This window comes from Spermophilus citellus, assembly GCF_964194105.1.
Source record: "Spermophilus citellus genome assembly, chromosome: 9".
In the NCBI taxonomy this organism is placed as follows: domain Eukaryota; kingdom Metazoa; phylum Chordata; class Mammalia; order Rodentia; family Sciuridae; genus Spermophilus; species Spermophilus citellus.
This window is the reverse complement of record NC_138191.1, coordinates 94493989-94512644: the sequence shown is the minus strand read 5'-3', so window position 1 is coordinate 94512644 and position 18656 is coordinate 94493989. Positions and strand designations below refer to the sequence as shown.

The window sequence follows — 18656 nt, the reverse complement described above, 5'->3', positions numbered from 1 at the left end:
CAAAGCATTAATTTGTCGAGCCTTCAAAGCCTCATCAAGTGCATCTTGCTGAATGAGAGGAAAGTACTTACCCATCTGTCCTAGGGTACTCCACATCATCATAGGTCTCCTCTGGGAGGGAACTTGACTTAAAGGCTTCTGGGCCTGAGGTTTCTTTAGTCACCTCCAAAGCTTCCATGTATCCACCTGTTAGGAAAACAGAACCGCCCTGAAGAACTTCACATCCGCTGCCAACAGGAACACATCACATACGTCACTGGCAGTGGACGCACAAGCAGGAAAACCCAGATCATATGTACTAAAACTGAAAGGTAATCTTGGCATGTAGGACCTTTGGACAGTATGTTTACCTTGTAGAGTCTCAGTTACGATGCCCTGCGGTGGGGGATAATGAGAACAGCACCTCCTCTGTGTGACTGTCACAAGGATTAATGCATATTTATGATGAGTGCTGGCCCCTAGTAAATCAGTAACTCCTCCCTCCTTGATAGTTCTTCTGTTAATCTCTGAGCTCAAATGTTGAAGTCCTCTAGGGTATAGCTTGCATCTAGATGACCTTATCCAGTCTTGTACTTTTTACTCAAAGCAAAATTTCTCAGACAAGTTGGTTGAGCATGTCAACACTTATTATTTGTTAAGGATGGAGTTAGCCAGAAGATAATGTGTCAGGCAAAAAAGTGCCTAGGGATTGTTTGCACATGTAGCTAGCCTGCCAAATGTATGTGTTGGTTTATTTCTTAGAGCTGTAAATTTATCATAACCATAAAACTGCCACCTCTCTCTGAGTTGGCATAGGTTAATATTTAGGGTGATTCTGAACCACTTTCTGAGATAAACTATTAATCAAAAATAAGAAGTAATCTATCTAAAAAACAAGCAATAAGCAAAGTGACTTGTTTGTATTAATTTAATGAACCAAACAAGATTTTATCCTCTGGCAAGAAATAATTTAGCATGTAGGCTACAAACCACCTCAAAGAACTTCAGTTCATAGAGGCAGAGGGCCCTCTTTTCCTCAAGAAATTATCAGGGAATTTCTTCAGCACAAAGATGCTGTACACAGAGATGAGATACTTTCCTTTCTCAATCTTTCCTTTTGGTTGAGGCAATTGTTTGTGGCATCATTTAAAAAAAGACACTCCCATATTGATGTCTTCATCTTTGACATCTCTTGTGAATTCCAGACACTCAGTCAGCCTTCACATCATTTCTATCCAGTTGTCCAAGCATCTCATTCCAAATCCAACTTGCGATTTCTCTTCAAGAGTTTGCTGTTCCTGAATTCTACCCCAACTCAATACAAAGCATCAATTTCATCCCTTCTGTTGCTCAGAACCCAAACCTTAGAGACAACCTTGATTCTATTTTTTTTTAAGTTTTTTTTTGGATGTACATAACAGTAGAGTGTACTTTGACATGTTATACATACATGGAATATCACTTATTCTAATTAGGATCCCATTCTTGTGGTTGTACATGGTGGAGATTCACTGTGGTGTATTTGTATGAACATAGGAAAGTTATGTCCAATTCATTCTACTGTATTTCCTATTCCCATCCCCCCTCCATTCCCTTCATTCCCCTTTGTCTAATCCACTGCACTTATTTTCTTCCACATTCCCTCACTGTGTGTTAGCACACACATATTAGAGAGCTTTTGGCCTTTCATTTTTTGGGATTGACTTATTTCATTGAGCATGATGGTCTCCATCCAGATCCATCCATTTATAGGCAAAAGTCCTAAAGTCTTGAGTCTTTTTATATCTCAAGTGATATTCCATTGTGTGTATATATCTGTTGAAGGGCATCTGGGTTAGTTACATAGCTTAGCTATTGTGAATTGAGCTGCTGTAAACATTGATGTGGCTGTGTCACTGTAGTATGCTGTTTTTAAGTCCTATGGGTATAAATTGAGGAGTGGGATGGGTGGGTCAAATGGTAATTCCATTCTAAGTTTTCTGAGGAATCTCCATTCTGCTTTCCAGAGTGTTTGCATCAATTTGCAGTCCCACCAGCAATGTATGAGTGTGCCTTTTTCCCCACATCCTCACCAACATTTATTGTTATTTGTATTCTTAATAATTGCCATTCTGATGGAGTGAGATGGAATCTTAGAGTAGTTTCAGTTTGCATTTCTCCAATTGCCAGAGATGTTGAACATTTTTTTTTCATATACTTGTTGATCATTTGTATTTTTTCTTCTGTGAAGTACTGTTCAGTTCCTTTGCGCATTGATTGATTGGGTTTTTTTTTTTTGTTTGTTTGTTTGTTTTGTTTTGTTTTTTGGTTTAAGTTTTTTTGAATATCCTGGAGATTAATGCTCTATTTGAGGTGCAGGTGGCAAATATTTCTCCCAATCTCTAGGCTCTCTCTTCACATTATTGATTGTTTTCTTTGCAGTGAAGAAGTTTCTTGGTCGATACCATCACATTTATTGATTTTTTTGATTTTATTTTTTGCACTTTAGGAGTCTCGTTGAGGAATTCAGTTCCTAAGCCAACATGGTGGAGAATTGGGCCTGCATTTTCTTTTAGTAGGCACAGGGTCTCTGGTCTAATGCCTAAGTCCTTGATTCACCTTGAGTTGAACTTTGTGCAGATGAGAGATAGGAGTTAAATTTAATCCTGCTACATATGGATTTTCAGTTTTACCAGTACCATTTGTTGAAAAAGATATCTTTTCTCCAATGTATGTTTATGGCACCTTTGTCTAGTATGAGATAGCTGTATTTATGTGGGTTTGTCTCTGTGTCCTATTCTATTTCATTGGTCTTTGTGTCTGTTTTGATGCCAATACCATGCTGTTTTCATTACTATAGCTCTGTAGTATTTTAAGGTCTGGTATTGTGATGCCTCCTGCTTCTCTATTCTCATTAAGGACTGCTTTGGCTATTCTGGGCCTTTCATTTTTCCAAATGAATTTCGGGACTGCTTTTTCTATTTCTATGAACACATGCCATTGGGGTTTTAGTAGGAATAACATTCAATCTGTATAGCAATTTAGTAGTTTGGCCTTTTGACAATATTAATTTTGTCTATCCAAGAACATGGGAGATCTTTCCATCTTCTAAGGTCTTCTTCAGTTTCTTTCTTTAGTGTTCTATAGTCTTTATTGTAGAGGTTTCACGTCTTTTGTTAGATTGGTTCCCAAGTATTTTATCTTTTTGAAGCTATTGTGAATAGTATAGTTTGCCTAATTTCTCTTTCAGCTGATTCATCATTGATGTATAGGAACACAATTGATTTATGGGTGCTAATTTTATATCCTGCTATTTTGCTGAATTCATTTCTAGACACTTTCTGGTGGAGTATTTTGGGGGGTATTCTAAATACAGGATCCTGTTGTCAGCAAATAGGGATAGTTTGAGCTCTTCTTTTCCTAGTGACATCCCTTTAATTTCTTTCATCTGCCCAGTTGCTTTGGCTAGAGTTTCAAGGACTCTGTTGAATAGAAATTGTGAAAGAGGGCATCCCTGTCTTGTTCCAGTTTTTAGAAGGAATGCTTCTAATTTTTCTCTGTTAGAGTGATGTTAGTCTTGGACAACCTTGATTCTTTTCTCTCCCATATCTTACCTCCATCAAAAGCCACCTGACACCTGTACTTTTAAATTATATCCTGAATCCAGACACATCTCAGCAATGCTGTTGTGGTGGTGCCCTCCTCTGGGCTATCATCATCTCTCATTGAGTTACTTTATTCTTCAGTGTTCTTCACTTTCTCTAAGATATGGCTAGGTAGGTGTCAATTTATTTATAATTTTTGAGAACTTTAGGATTCCTGGATCTGCAAATTTGTATTTCTGAATAATTTTGGAAAATTAATTATCTCTTTTACCTATGATTTTCTTTCCTATTTTTAGTGTTCTTTCATGGAACTCTGATTTGATGTCATTTTAAGACTTCTCATTCTATTTTCCATGATTATTATCTTCTCTTTCATTCTTTCTAAGTCATTTTCTTCTGTGGAATTTCCCTGTGTTGATTTTTTTTTTAGTTCACTCATTGCTAGTTGTCTAAAATAATATGTATATTATTTACTGCATTTTATATCAATTTATCAATTTTTCAAATGCTTATTCCCTATTTATATTCTTATATGATATATTGGATCTGATAATTTTTATATCTCAATTTCTTGCAGGTTTAGTTCTACTTGTGCTAGTTTTAGCTCATTGTGAGTTGTTTCCTTGGGTATTAAGCTATCTCTGACTATGAACTGTTACTTTTTAAAAGAAGTATACGAATTATTTGAAACCTGAGATAAAGTAGATTTTATCATGGACAATTTATGTTTGTTTCTACCAGTTGTCTGGGAGGTTTACCAAGCAGAATTTAATTTAAATTAAATTGATTTTGGGGAGAAATTATATAGATAGTGTGATTTTAAACTGCAGAAGTGCAGAGAATCAGCTTGTGGTAATAGATTTTTAAAATTTTTCCTTTACATGATACCAAGGTCAAAATGGTTTGACTTCCTCTATTTTAGTGGGGTCTTGTTCATCCTTAAAGCCTGGATGTAACTTTTTGAGTTTGGCTGTGGTTTGGATAAGTGTCCTGTAAGACCTGTGTAATAAGCTTGGTCCCAGCCCCTGGTGCTATTGTTATTATCTACATCTGTAATGTTCCCCCAAGACTCGTGTTAGAAATGTAGCAATGTTCAGAATTGAAAGGATTAGATCATAAGGGCTCTGGCCTCATCAGTGGATTAATCCATTTGATGGATGAATAATTTGAATGGTCTTGCTGGGAAGTGGTGAAAATGATAGGTTTCTGGAGACGTGGCCTTGGAGGCTATCTCTGCTCCTGGCCCCTTCCTGTCTCTCTCTGCTTCCTGGGTGCCATGATCTCATAGCTTCCCTCTCCCATGCCCTTCCACCATGATGTTTCGGCCTTGGATCCTGCGGACCAAGGACTTAATCCTCTGAATCCATGAGCCAAAATAAATCTTTCCTCCCTAAAGTTGTTCTTGTCAGGTATTTAGATGACAGTGATGAATGGGGTGACTCATGCGGAAACAGTGGGACCTTTATAAGGTCAGAACTAGTGGGAGGACTTCTGGTCATTGGAGCACTGCCCTTGAAGGGGATATTAGGACCCCATCCCCTTCTCCTCCTTCCTCTTTGCTTCTCAGCTGCCACAAGCCAAATAAACCCCTTCTTTTTATAATTTGATTATCTCAGATATTTGCTATACTAATGGGAAGTGAACGCAGTCCCAGCTTTATACAGGAGTCTCTTGTTATGAAACTCACCTGGGCAGAACCCAGGATATACCTCCCATCCTCTGCACACCTTGCAGTAAAGAGGAGCTCAAGGAATTTCAAGCTCTGAAAAAGCCCTCAGTGGAAACACTAGCTTTGGCTGGTGTTTCTTTTCATATCTGTTCTGTGACACTTTTATAAATATTTTAAAAATTTATTCTTCACTTTACTTGCTTCAGTCACGAGAATCATTAGATTGTCTAATCCACCATAGTCTCAGAAACCAAAGTTTGACTTATTCTTCATTCCTTTGCTCAACAAAGTTTTGTACAGTAGCTCTCTTATGTCAGATACTGGCAAGGTCACATAGATGTGGAAAAAATCAACACACTGATCTCAAGGTACTCACAGGGTATCCTGGGAGGCAACACATAAACCATGAATTGTAAGACATGCTACAATTTTCAACATATAAAATAAATGAAGACAACTATAGTTATTTAATATCTGAAGCAGACATTTTATATCAGTTAACAAATAGCCCTAGGAAATAAGTATTATCCCCATTTGGACATGAAAATAAGTAAATTTTTCAAGGCTACAGGATTAAGATAGTGGTCCTGGGTCTCAGAAATGCTCGACTCCCAAGTCCTAATGTGGAAATGTCATTCTGCTGCTGTTGAAGTGTCATGGAAACAGGAGTGAGGAATTGACGGTCCTTGGAAAACCAGAAACAGGGAAGGTGGGCTGAAGGTAAAGCAGGCCTCAGAAGTGGCTTTGGGGACAGAGCTTGAAGGATGAATAGGACTCCAGCATGTGGAGAAAGGGCATAAGGCATTCCATATAGAGGGCTACCTCACACATGTGACATGTTTAGCAACCTGCGACCAGAGCAGAGAGTATGCAGGGAACAGGTGTGTGGTACAGCAGGCCAGGGAGGCTGGCAGCAGACTTGAGCCACCCATGGCACTGAAAAATCACTCTTCCCATTATGGCTGTAGCACTGGAAGTCAGTGACTAGCCATGGCCTGTTGGGCTGGAGGACACATCTGTCTGCCTAGCTTCTACTCCCCACCCCGCCACCAAGTAGCTGTCTTGTTTCCCTGGGGAATTCTCCAGTCTGAGGGTTTGTCATTTTGGTAGAACCAAAATCCCTAGTTCCAAGGGGTATGACCTGGGCTGGGCCAATCAGAGCATCATACACTTAATGATTGGTTTAGGGACTAATCGTGGGTTTCAACTCAGATCCTGGAGCTTACAATTGTTGGGAAGATAAAAATTTCTAATTTTCCTCTTGGATTTAAGAGAACATAGGTTGTAAGCTGGAAGCCATCTGTTGGAAAACAGAGTCACCACAGATGGGAGCAAAACCAGAGGAGAAAGGTGACACTGAGTCCTCATGGTATTGCTTGTGTCCCTGGATCCAGCCATGCAGAGATTTTCTACTAAGTGAACCACCTTTAATTTTTTGATTAAACAGAGTATGCTTTAATCGCATTTGCAATCAAAAGTCTTGACTAACATGAAGGTAAAATGGAACCTAAATAATCACCAAGTGACACTGCATTATAACATATCAGTGTGTCATCAATGTGTAGGCTCCGTGAGTCTAGTAAGACAACAGGTATAAGAAGAAAAGAATAAACATTTGCTGAGTACCTATCATATAACATAATGTCAGATCTGGTCCTCATAAAATCCCTGTAAGGTTTACATGATGACCCATTTTATAAATGAAACATTTTAACTTCAGGAATGTAAACTCACCACTTGCTAGCTTCATGTCCTCCAGGCAGACCTTTGTCTGGAGGATGTCAGTCAGGGTTTCCTGTTTCCCATCTGGCATGCTCCTTCGGCCTCCATGGACTCTGGTCATGTGGATTTTTGCAGGTGTCCATTTGCAGACATCTACCTGCAAATATGGACATGTTCTGCAGGGCTCTAAATTTCCACTCAGTTGTCTGCTTCTGCAGGCTGTTTTTTATTCAGTCATTCCTTGTGAATAACTATTATTTATTATTCATTACTTAGTGCTAGGTAAGAGCACACATTGTTCTCATTTGTCTCTGAATGGCCAATAAATGCCTGGCACAGAGGCAGACCCCTGGGAGCCCAGCACTAACCACACTGCAGGCTCTTTGTATATTCCAACTCATGTAATCATCTTGACATCTCATGAGAGAAATATTATCAGTCCCCTTGATAAAGAGTCTAGAGAGGTTAAGTAACAGGTCTGTGGTCCCCCAGTTAGTAATCAACTCTGGCAGGGTTGACCCCAGGACCTGTGCTCTGGACCACAGAGGGAGGCTGGAATTCCTTCCTTGTGCCTGACATTTTGTCTTTCTATCCACCATTCTTCTTTCTTAACCTCTTTGCCCTTCCTTTCTCCAGAGTTGGTCAGACACTTCCAAAAGGTGAGACAATCTGTGAAGCTCTGGAATCAGAGAGATGCAGGGCATAGAGGGGCCTGCCTGCTGAGCGCGGAGATAACACAGCCAATTAGGGTGTGATGTGAGCAGTGTTGGCAGAACTGCTCTCGGCCATGGAAACAGCACAGGGAGGGGCCGGGGAAGATGTCAAAAAGCAGGATTTTATTAAACTATTTTTTAAATGTAGGTAGGAGATTGTGGAGGAGGTAAAGGGATACCTGGCAGATAATCAGCATGAGCGAAGGTGTGCGGTATGTGGACAAGTGCTAGCATCTTTAAAAGATAGTACAGAGGGGCTGAAGGAAAGGGGAGGAGACAGGAGAAGAGAGATGAGGAGGTAGTAAAAGTCAGAGAATGAGGCTGAGTTAGGAAGCCACACCTGGGAGAGCTGAGGGTCCTATATGAAAGACAAAAATTTGGGATTTATTTCTTAGCTATGGGAAGAAACCTGATCAGATTTATATTTCAGAAAGATCTGGATAGACTGGCTGGAAAATACACTAGAGAGAGAACACTTTTGGCCACCTCATTGTTTTCTGTTGTCAGATGAAGAGGGAGAGGGATCAGCATCCTTCCCATGACAAAGAAGTGGATGTGGGGGTTGGCTATGAGAACACATTTGAAAGTTCTGAGAAAAAGCCAAATAATTGATAGAAAGCATGAATTATCCTGAGCTTTGTTGGGACCATGGGCAAATTGTGAGAAGAACAAAAGGAGGGGCATTCTCTTAACTTCCTGTCATTTTAATAGGAAAGTAATGAAGTCAGTCTTTTACACAGACACAGTGACCATGGTCCTTCAACACAGTCCCTTGAAGAGCACCACACCAATTCTCTTAGGGCTATCTGTGGGAATGTTCCCAGGAGGCACTTGGAATCATGATGGATTATGTATCTACTGCATAACCATTTATATTTGACCCTCAAAGGACACTGTCCAGCTAGATTACCCACTTTGTTCATCTAACACACCTCTAACAAAACAGTAACTTTTAACAATTTAAAAATGTAAACACTACCCCACTCCCACCAAAAAAGTGGGAAGTGATTCCTTTGTGGTAGCCTGACCCTACACCTGGATCCTTTCACATAGCTAGCACTGAAAAAGTACACACTACTGCTTTTTCATGGATTTCATATTGATTTTCTCATATGCTCCTGATCAACCCTTTCCTGATCTCCAGCCTCAACACTTACTTATGGCCTTGACCGGTCTGGCCTTGACACCCAGTGCTGTTCCCCTGACTCCAGACCCTGTATTTTTCTAATAAGTGACTTATTCTATACTTTGAATTATTTTATTATTATTATTTTGGTACAGGGGATTGAACCCAGGGGCACTTTAGCCCTTAGGTATGTCCCCATTCCTTTTCATTTTTTATTTTGAGACAGTGGTTGGCTAAGTTGCTGAGGATCTCACTAAGTTGCTGAGGCTGACCTTGAACTTGTGACCTTCCTGTCTGAGCCTCTCTTCTATGGATTATGCTTCTCAGTGATATTCTCTAAACACCCAACATACCTTCTGCACCTACATACCAGTTTGGGCTCACCATGCCAACATGCTGTTTGATTAGCCTAGCCCTGCAGATGGCGCTGGGGTACCCTGATTTTAAAAGACAGGCCCATCTCAGACAGATATCTGGAATGTTTTGAGCCCTGGGAGTCACCCTGGTGCCATCTGTTGCTTAAACCTCCCTCCACACCAGCTGCTATGAAGGGGGAAATGTCAACCAGAGAAAGATGTACACACAGCTACAGGTATGATATTAATAAAAGAAACATTTCATTTTTCTGCTATCTTCTGTCTTACCAAGTGCTTGCAGGCACATTCTTTCTTTTTTTTTTTTTTTTTTTTTTTTTCATCACAAACAAGGTAGACTTGGGATGGGAGTGGAAATGGGAGCTGGGTAGGGATTCCAAACCTGCCTTGTCCAGATGAGATGACTGAACTCAGAAACGAAGACACTCTTCTAAGCAGAGACATAGGGCACAGAGTTTAAGAAAGTCCTTGTTCTAGGATGTTATAAAAGCAGCATTTGAATGTGTCTCACAAATTTCATGTACTGGAAACTTAATCCCCACCTTCCTGTGCTAGCCGTATTAGGAGGTGGGGGCTTTGAGAAGGAACTGGGTCCCTTCATAGGCTAAAAGGAGTGGCTTTTTCACCAAAGCACTTGCTTGTTCTGTCTCCCACATGATGTCCTCTGCCACGTGAGGCTTCAGTACGAGGCCCTCCCCAGATGCCAGCATCTTACTCTTATACTTCTGGCTTCAGAACCATGAGCCAAATAAACCTCTACTCTTTATAAATTCCTTGGTCTCAGGTGTTTTGTTTATAGGTTCAGAAAATGGACTAAGAGATGGTTCCCAAGAGTGAGTGCCTGTACCTTTTGTGCCCTCCAGCCCTGCGGAGGCCTCCCTCCTGAATCATACATAAGTAGAAAGCTGAGGGCGAAGCTCAGTGTTTTCACACATTTCTTCCTTGGCAAAGATGCCCAGCACCCCCTGCACCTTCTGATTCATGTCTTAGTCTCTAAAATGTCCCACCCTGAGCAGATCCTGCTACACGTCTGAATTATGCCATTTGACCAGGAACCCTCAACACAGATACCTTGGAAGGACTGTTTGTATGTGGATCCTTTTCTGTTGTTTGAGGCTCCAAATCACATGGCCCTTTTTCCTTCATTCTTCTATCTGGATTTTCATGTTTAGGGCTGAAATACAAACAGACACTAAGGAAAAAGTGGAGATTAGAGTGTCAGATGGCAGCTCAATCCTAAATTAAAGGGGAAAACTGAAAGACTTATTTTATTTTTTAATAAGGAGGGACAGGATCAGATCGACCATAGAGACAGCTTCCCTGAGTTCCTTCCTGCCTGCTCCAATCAATGCTGGAATGACAATTCCTGCTTAAAATCACTAAACTCCTCATGGGTCATAGGATAAAACCCAGGCCTGGCTCCTAAATCTCTTTCCAATTCCATCTCTCTTTGCTTCTTCCCCCCAGTTTTGCTCAAGTCTAGACTCATAATTGTCCAGACCCACCACCCCATTTGAGCAACTCTCCTTTTTCATTAGTTGTTTATTTTTTCAGACATGCTGTATGCATCTTACACTGCTGACAAATACAAGATCCTTCTTAATTAAAGGCATCTTCCTATAGTGATACGGGCATACCCATGTTTACAGCAGCACAATTCACAATAGCCAAACTATGGAACCAAGCCTAGGTGTCCATCAATGGATGAATGGATAAAGAATATGTGGTATATATACACAATGGAGGTTTTTCTTCCAGCCATAAAGAAAAATGAAATCATGGTATTTGCAGGAAAATGGATAGAACTAGAAACCATCATGATAAGCAAAATAATTCAAACTCAGAACATCAAGGGTCCTTTGTTTTCTCTCCTATGCAGAAGCTAGAGAGGAAAAGGAAAAGAAAGTGCATAAATCTCCTAAAAATCCAAGGGAGATCAGTAGAGGAGGGGTAGGAGATAGGGAGGGTAGGGGAAAGTACTGGGGAGTTATATTGGCCAAATTGTGTTGTGATATTGTGTGCATATACAAATATATAACAACAAATCCCATCAATATATACAACTATAAGACACCAGTTAAAAGAGAGAGAGAGAGAGAAAACCCTCTTGATTTGTCTACAATGTCTTACCTGAGAATCCTTCCCTGATTCTCCCAAGCAGTCATAGTTTCTGCTGCCCTAACACCCTGGCCTTCTGTGCTGTATGACAACCTGACTTCAATTCCTCCTTTTTGCCCTATCAACTAGTTTGCTGGGTGTATGCAGCATGGGCTGGAATGAGAGAGAAAGGATAACCAAGCCCCTACTGTAACCAGACACCTTCAAGAGGAAACCAAGGCAGGTCAGGCCCAGGACCCAGCTGGCCTAGAGAGGAAAACTAGCTTAGTCATGAGAGGGTCACTGGCTAGGCCAATCAATGTTTTCCTTTTGAAGATAAAAACTCACCTAAGTTCTTGATGGAGAAAACTCTTCCAAGGCTGAAAGTACAGAGGAAAATAAGTCATTTTTTTCATAAATCCACCCAAATTAGGTTCTGTTGTACAGCTAAAGATCACTAGGAGGCTGGACCAAAGGGGGGGGGGGGGCGGGAGCACAGAGCTCAGTATAGAGCCAAGGAAGTCAATCACCACAAAGTGTATCACGGAGAGTTTCATGAAGTACTGCCTGCGGGGCTGATGATCAATCAGAAAAGAAAATAAAGCATTCTAAGCTTTCAGAGCATGCCTGGGGATCTGGGGATGCAGGATTTGATGGAAAATTAAAGTGTTCTCTGTAAACCTTTTTAGGGATGCAGTTCTGAATTGTGTGAGGAAATATGCATTTGTGGTATTTAAGCCGGGTTTCTGTGGGCACCATAGGTACAGGCAGGAGTGCCAGGAACGCTAGGATTGCTTCATGACTGACCACATCTTCTAGCCCAAACTCAGCTCTCTCATGATCTAGATTTGGCTCCATTAAAATTATGTCCCACTAATAACAATATAGACCCTCGTTTATTCAGTGGTCACATAGCTGATACCATAAATTACTTGGAATCTCTCCAAGAACCCCGAAGAAAACTGAAAATAAGCATCTGAAATGTCACCATGAAATCCAGGTGTACTAGCTCACATGTGCTCCTCTGAGGAGAGCCCTGTAGGCATTCATGCAGGGCCTGCTGGTTCTGATTTTATATATAATTCTAGCCCCGGCAGGAGGACCAGTTAGATGGAGGTTGTTTTCCACCTTTGCTACATTGTTTACAGGTTCCTTAACTCCTCAAGCCTTCAGGGTCCCATCTGTAGCATGGAAGCAGTGATCCCAGCTCACAGTGCTACCACATATGCAAAAGTGCTTGGCTCACAGCAGGGCCTTGGTACAGGGTCTTGGCCAGATGAAAGACACAGAGGTGTTGACAGCAGATGGAAATAGTAATTGTCAGAAAGAAAACAATTACAGACAGCAGAGTTGCAGTGGTTTAGTGTGAAGGCAACAAGCTCTTCTCCAAGGGCCCGAAGCTTCTAGAAAGAGATTGAGTTGTGTCCACGGACCCTACAGTCAAGGCTACTCCAAGGCACTAAGAATGGATGAAACCAGGTGCTGGGGATGTGGCTCGGTGGTTGAGAACTTGCCTACCATGTGTGAGGCTCTGGGATCTGTTCCCAGAGCCAACAATAAACAAAATAAAATAAACAAAAAGAATGATATCAGACTCCACGCACCAAGCTTAAAAACAGAGATGAATATAAACCATATCTGAGGGTTAAAAGACTTAAAAACTAAAAGTACTTTCATGCCTTTTAACTTGAAAGGTATGAGACTTGGTTATGTGCAGGGCTCTCTTATGCAGGGTGGTTTATCATATGTTGATGTTACCAGGTAGCTGAAGCTTTTATTTATTTATTTTCCCAGTACTAGGGGTTGAACCTATGGGTGTTCAATCACTGAACTACATCCCTATTTTTTTTGGGGGGGGGTGGAAACAGGGCCTCACTAAGTTGCCCAAGCTGGCCTTGAACTTGTGATCCTCTTGCCTCAGCCTCCAAGGTCACCAGGAGTACAGGTATACACTACTGTGTGGCCTAGGTGAAGCACTTTTATGGATTGCTTCTACTCTTGCTCATAAGAATGATAGTCATTTGTATTTTTCTAGCTACAGAATGTACCCACAAATAAATAATCCTCATCAGAAAGTATAAGACAACCAAGAAAGAGAGATAAAGGATGTAGACTAAATGAATACTCTAAGGACAAGATAGGACATTAACTGGCACCATGAAGACACCTACTGTGAGCCAGGCACTGTGCTGAGTGCTTACACACTTTGACTTGGTTCTCCCACCCATTCAGGGAGATAAGTATAGTTCCACTTATTTATTGGACATCTACTACTATAGATACAGTAACAAGGCATATGCTTCCTGCCTCCAGGGAGACGGATGACTCCATTTTACAGAGGACACAACTGAGGCTCACTGAGGTGCATGCTCTGTTCTAGAGACTTGCTAACAAACTCTTTACCCATACTTACCTTATGTTCATCCTCACAAGGATCCCAGATGTGAGTGCTTTATCATCCCCATTTTATGGGTGAGGCCATGGAGATTCAAGATCACAAAGTCAGGAACTCTGGTCCTGCATGGCCTTCATCAAATGCTATATCACCTCTAAGGTGGCACCTGTTTACCATGCCCAGCAGGAGCCCCTATGTATGCCTTGGGATCTGTACGATTTCTCAAAAACACAAGATAAAGAAATGTATCGGCCAAGGGACTCTTCCCTCAGCCACTGGATTCTGGAAAAGCCTGACAAGGAGGGTAAAACCGAAAACTAGGACCTTCACTTTCACCAAAGAAAGTGCTCTAGAATCAACCCTGCAGACTCGTTTACTCTTAGTTGTCACAGTGGTAAGGAGAGAAGAAACAGTACCTTTTGGAGTTCTTCAATTTCAACTTCATAAGTTGCTGAAATAAACATAAAAAATTATCTCAGGTCAGTTTGCCCACCCATTTCTTACAGTACTCATGATGAAAAGCAATGACGCAAGATGGCAAAGTTCAGTTTTATCAACCTTCAGAGCATCGTTCTATATGAGGCTCTATCTACACAGTTTGGGAAATTCTAGGGTCACTGATCATGGTTTTAATTTCTGTGGGAATTTCTAACATGGAATTTATAGTTGATAAAAGCATACAAAACCATTTTAAGTTTCTTGGTTTACTAAATAGATATATACTCCATGCGTAAGAGAAAGCACTGAGATTTAGAGGTAGTACTTTAGAAGGCAAACTTGAAAGAAAAAAGGGCCTAAATGCCACTTTGACAAAATGAACTCATATCATGTCCCAAAGTGGACTATTTCTTAAACACTGCTTGAAGAGGAGCCTGCCAGTTAAGGCTCAAATATCTTTTGGTTTTTCTGATACTTCTTTGGATTTCTGTAAATGACACTTAATAATTGTATTAACAAATATAAGTAATGACAAGAATTTGGGTTCAAGTTCAGTCCTGCCACTTCCTACCTGGGGGATTTCAGACAAATTACTTCATTTCTTTGAGCCTTACCTTGTCCATCTGTGAAACTGGGCAAACTGATACCAAGTTCATGAAGAAATTAAAGGAGATGATATTAGATGTCACATACTTAGTAGAACATCAGGGATTCTATAAAAAGTGACGTGTTTTTTTCACAAAATTGCTTATTTGGGGATTTTTAGTTTTGTTTTGCTTAGAAGTTATTTATGCAAGTTCTCCCTCTGCTATTAAAGAATATGTGTGTGACAAGCAGGACTTCTGTTTCATTTCTTTCTTGCTGCTAGAATCCTAAACTGACCAAACAACATGTTGTATTTCTAAGCTTTCATTTTTGCAAACACACAATTCATAATGCAATTAATGGAACCCCAAGTTTTCCTTAGGAATTGTCAGCACATGATTCTTGTCACACTGACCTAAAATCCTGCAAGTATAATTAGTAATATGTACTTCATATTGGGTACACTTTAATTTTCACTGATTTTTAAATGAAAAAAATTCTATTCTGTCACTCCTCGATTTAAAAATTTAAACTATTAATATTTTCAAAAAATATCTTCTTGCTGGGTTGGGATTGTGGTGGGGTGGCAGAGTGCTTGTTTCATACATATGAAGCACTGGGTTCTATCCTCAGCACCACATAAAAATAAATAAATAAAATAAAGGTATTGTGTCCATATACAACTAAAAAAAAAAAATTTTTTTTAAATCTCCTTGCCAGGCACAATGGTACACACCTGTAATCTCAGGAGCTTGGGAGACTGAGGCTGGAGGACTGCAAGTTCAAAGCCAGCATCAGCCACTTAGTGAGGCCCTGTCTTAAATAAATAAGGCTGGGATATGGCTCAATGTTCAGAGTGCCCCTGGGTTCAATTCCTAGGTACCAAAAAAAAAAAAAAAGTCTCCTTACGATACAGTTTGCCCCATATCTTTTCCTAGTATGGATTTGGTCTACAAATTAAAAAATGATAATCTCCTTCAATTTATTTATCTGTTTTTTTTAAAGAACAAATTATGATTTCATTTGCTTTCCCTAGCCACCTGGAGGGGTAGAAAATACTATTTATTCTGCTTTAGGAACCATGAAACCAAGGCTCAGAGACACCTTAATTGCTATGTCTAGTAAACAAGAGATAATACACATTCCCTTGAAAACATATTCATGATGTTAAGTATTTTAACAAAGTGGGGACTCTTCAATGGTATGTTATGCAATACAAACCTACTTCAAGGTACAAAAAGGCTGTATCCCAAGGGGTCAGGAAAGAACTAGGAGATTTAACAAGGGAATGTGACCCAAGCCCAGTCCTGGCTCACTCTGTACTGAGTTATAGAACTTTCTCTCCATAGAATAGCTTTGCCTTGACTGGCAGAGGAAGGGCAAAAGTCAGAAGAGGGTCCTCAGCCACCCTCCATCTACTAATGTCACAACATGGTCATGTCTGAGAGGCCCACAGCTAATTCTACATGCACTAACTCTCTGTGTGACCTTGGAAAAGTCCCTTCACCTCTGTTAGACCAGTAGATGAGATGACTCTAATATTACAAAAACAATGATAAAAAGTAGCTATCATTTGTATGCATATAGCTAGCAGGCACTATGGTAAGTATTTAAATGCACTATTCCATTTAACTCTTATGACAATTGCTACTCATACTCCTTTACTGATGGAGGAACACACAGGGAAGTAAAATAACTTGCCCCAGGTCACTCAATTGGGAAATGACTTAACTTTCCTCTAATCATGGATTTGTTTATTTAAATGGACTATTACTCAGGAACATAATCAGAACTTCATCATTTGAAGGAATCTCTGGGGTCTCAGAAGCACAGTCCAGAAAGCAGTGGCCCAGGTGACCTCTGAGGACAATTCTGCAGAGCTTCCAGAACAACAAGAAGCCTGTACATCGGAGGCTGAATTCTGTAAGGATGGGCAAGACTCACAAAGGCCCCGCGCAGGGCTGAGCTCAGTGGTGATAGTAAAAACCAAACACCTCATCCTCTCCTGCTATTTAAAGATATCATTTAGATTCCTCATCTTCCTTGGTGGACAAGGCAATGAAGAAAGATTCATTGTCATTTAACTTTTGGATAAGGTGTGAAAATTAGCTCAAGGGTTTAGGTTTGTTTTGTTTTTGTTTTAATCTATGGATATTCCGTTGCTCCAACACTTTGTTCAAAGGCTATCTTTCCACTGTTGAATTGCTTTAGCATCTTCATAAAGAAAACAATCAGGTGGGCATATTGGCATAGGTCTATTTCTGAGTTTCCATTGATTTCTATGTGTCTCCCTGCCAATGCCACAGTCATGATTACTGTAGCTGTAAGTCTTGAAACTGGTAGACTGATGTTTTCTAATCTTTCTTTTTCAAAACTGTTTTTAGGTGTTTCAGTTCCTTTGCTTTCCCATTCGCATTTAAGAATAATCTTGTCTATTTCTACAAAACATTTTGCTGGGATTTTTATTGCAATTGCGTTAAACCTGTGTATCTCGAGGGGAGAATTGAAATTTTCTCTTGTCAATTTTACTGTATTGAGTCTTCTAATCCAAAAGCAGGATATGTCTTTTCATTCACTTACACTTTGATTTATTTAATCCAAATTTTACAGTTTTCAGCATTTATGTCTTATACATGCTGTGTTAGATTTCAGTCTGTCTTTTTTTCTGAACCATTGTAAAAGGTATTGTATTTTTCAATTTTAGTGTGTCCACATGTTCACTGCTGAGATATAAAAATAAAACTCTATCCTACAACCTTGCTGAACTCAATTATTAGTTCCTAGGAGGGATTTTTAGGAAAGGGAGGTTGTAAATTCCTTAGGAATTTCTACCTAGATAATCATGTCACTCCAAAGAAAGGCAGTTTTTATTTCTTCACTTTTGATCTGAATGTCTTTTATTTCCTTGCTTTACCTTATTTTACTGGCTACAACTCTCAGCTCTGTGTTGAATAGGACTGGTGAGAGAGGCCATTCTTGCCTTGCTCCCAATTTGGGGATAAAGCTTTCAGTATTTGTAGTTAAGCATCATGCTTTGCTGTAGGTTTTTTTTTTTTTTTTTTCCTGTGTGTGTGTGTAAATGTCCTTTATCAAGATGAGGACATTCCTCTCTTAATTTTTCAAGAATTTTTGGTCGAATTTCATCCATTTTTTTGCATAGATTTTATATGATTTTTATTCTTCATCTGTCAATATGGTAGATTTTTGTGAATGGACTTCTCAGTATTGAACCAGTTTACATTTCTGGAATAAACCACTTTTAGTCATGGCATGCAATTCCTTCTAAAATCTTCTGAATTCTGTTTGCTAATATTTTGTTAAGGATTTTTATGAAACTCATAAAGAATATGACGTTTTCTTATTTAATTGGCTTTTGTCTGGTTTCTGTATCAGGATAATACTCGATTTATAAAATAAATCAAGAAATGTTTTCTCTTCCATTTTTCTGGAAAAGATCACATAGAATTGGTATATAATTCTTTAAATGTTAGCATTTTCTGGTGAAGTCACTTGGACTAGGATAATTGGAGGGAGAGATTTTTCAAATTATGCAATCAATTTTCAAGAGTTACAGGGCTAGTCAAATGATTTATGTTGGGTGAGGTGATAGTTTGAGCTTTTAAAGGAATTGCTCCATTTTTACCTCAAAATGTCAAATTTTATATGTATGCAGTTTCTTTATAATATTCCTTTATTATTCTTTTGATGTCTACAGGATCTGTGATGATATCCCTGTTTCATTTTTGATATTTGTATCTTTTTTTCTTTGTTTCTTTGTCAGTCTTGCTAGTGGTTTGTCAATTTTATTGATCTTTTCTAAGAACAAAGTTTTGGTTTCATTGATCTTTCTTATTTTAATTCCATTTACTTCTTTTATCTTTGTTGTTTCTTTTTTGCTATCTGCTTTGAATTTACTTCGCTCTTATTTTTCTATGTACTTTAGGTAAGATCTTAGATTGTAGCTTGAGATATTT

The 18656-nt window shown here is 39.6% G+C and overlaps 1 protein-coding gene across 1 annotated transcript in view; it reads right to left on the bottom strand.

The window, feature by feature from the left end:
- FYB2 (FYN binding protein 2) overlaps positions 1–18656 on the bottom strand; it is a gene marked incomplete at its 5' end in the record, with an annotated part of 107853 nt that overhangs the window by 16328 nt on the left and 72869 nt on the right. The window contains 5 exons of the mRNA XM_081305614.1: positions 72–186; positions 6967–7111; positions 10239–10341; positions 11613–11644; positions 14076–14110. Of these exons, the coding sequence (XP_081161740.1) occupies positions 72–186; positions 6967–7111; positions 10239–10341; positions 11613–11644; positions 14076–14110 (430 nt within the window). The remainder of the gene's footprint in view (positions 1–71; positions 187–6966; positions 7112–10238; positions 10342–11612; positions 11645–14075; positions 14111–18656) is intronic.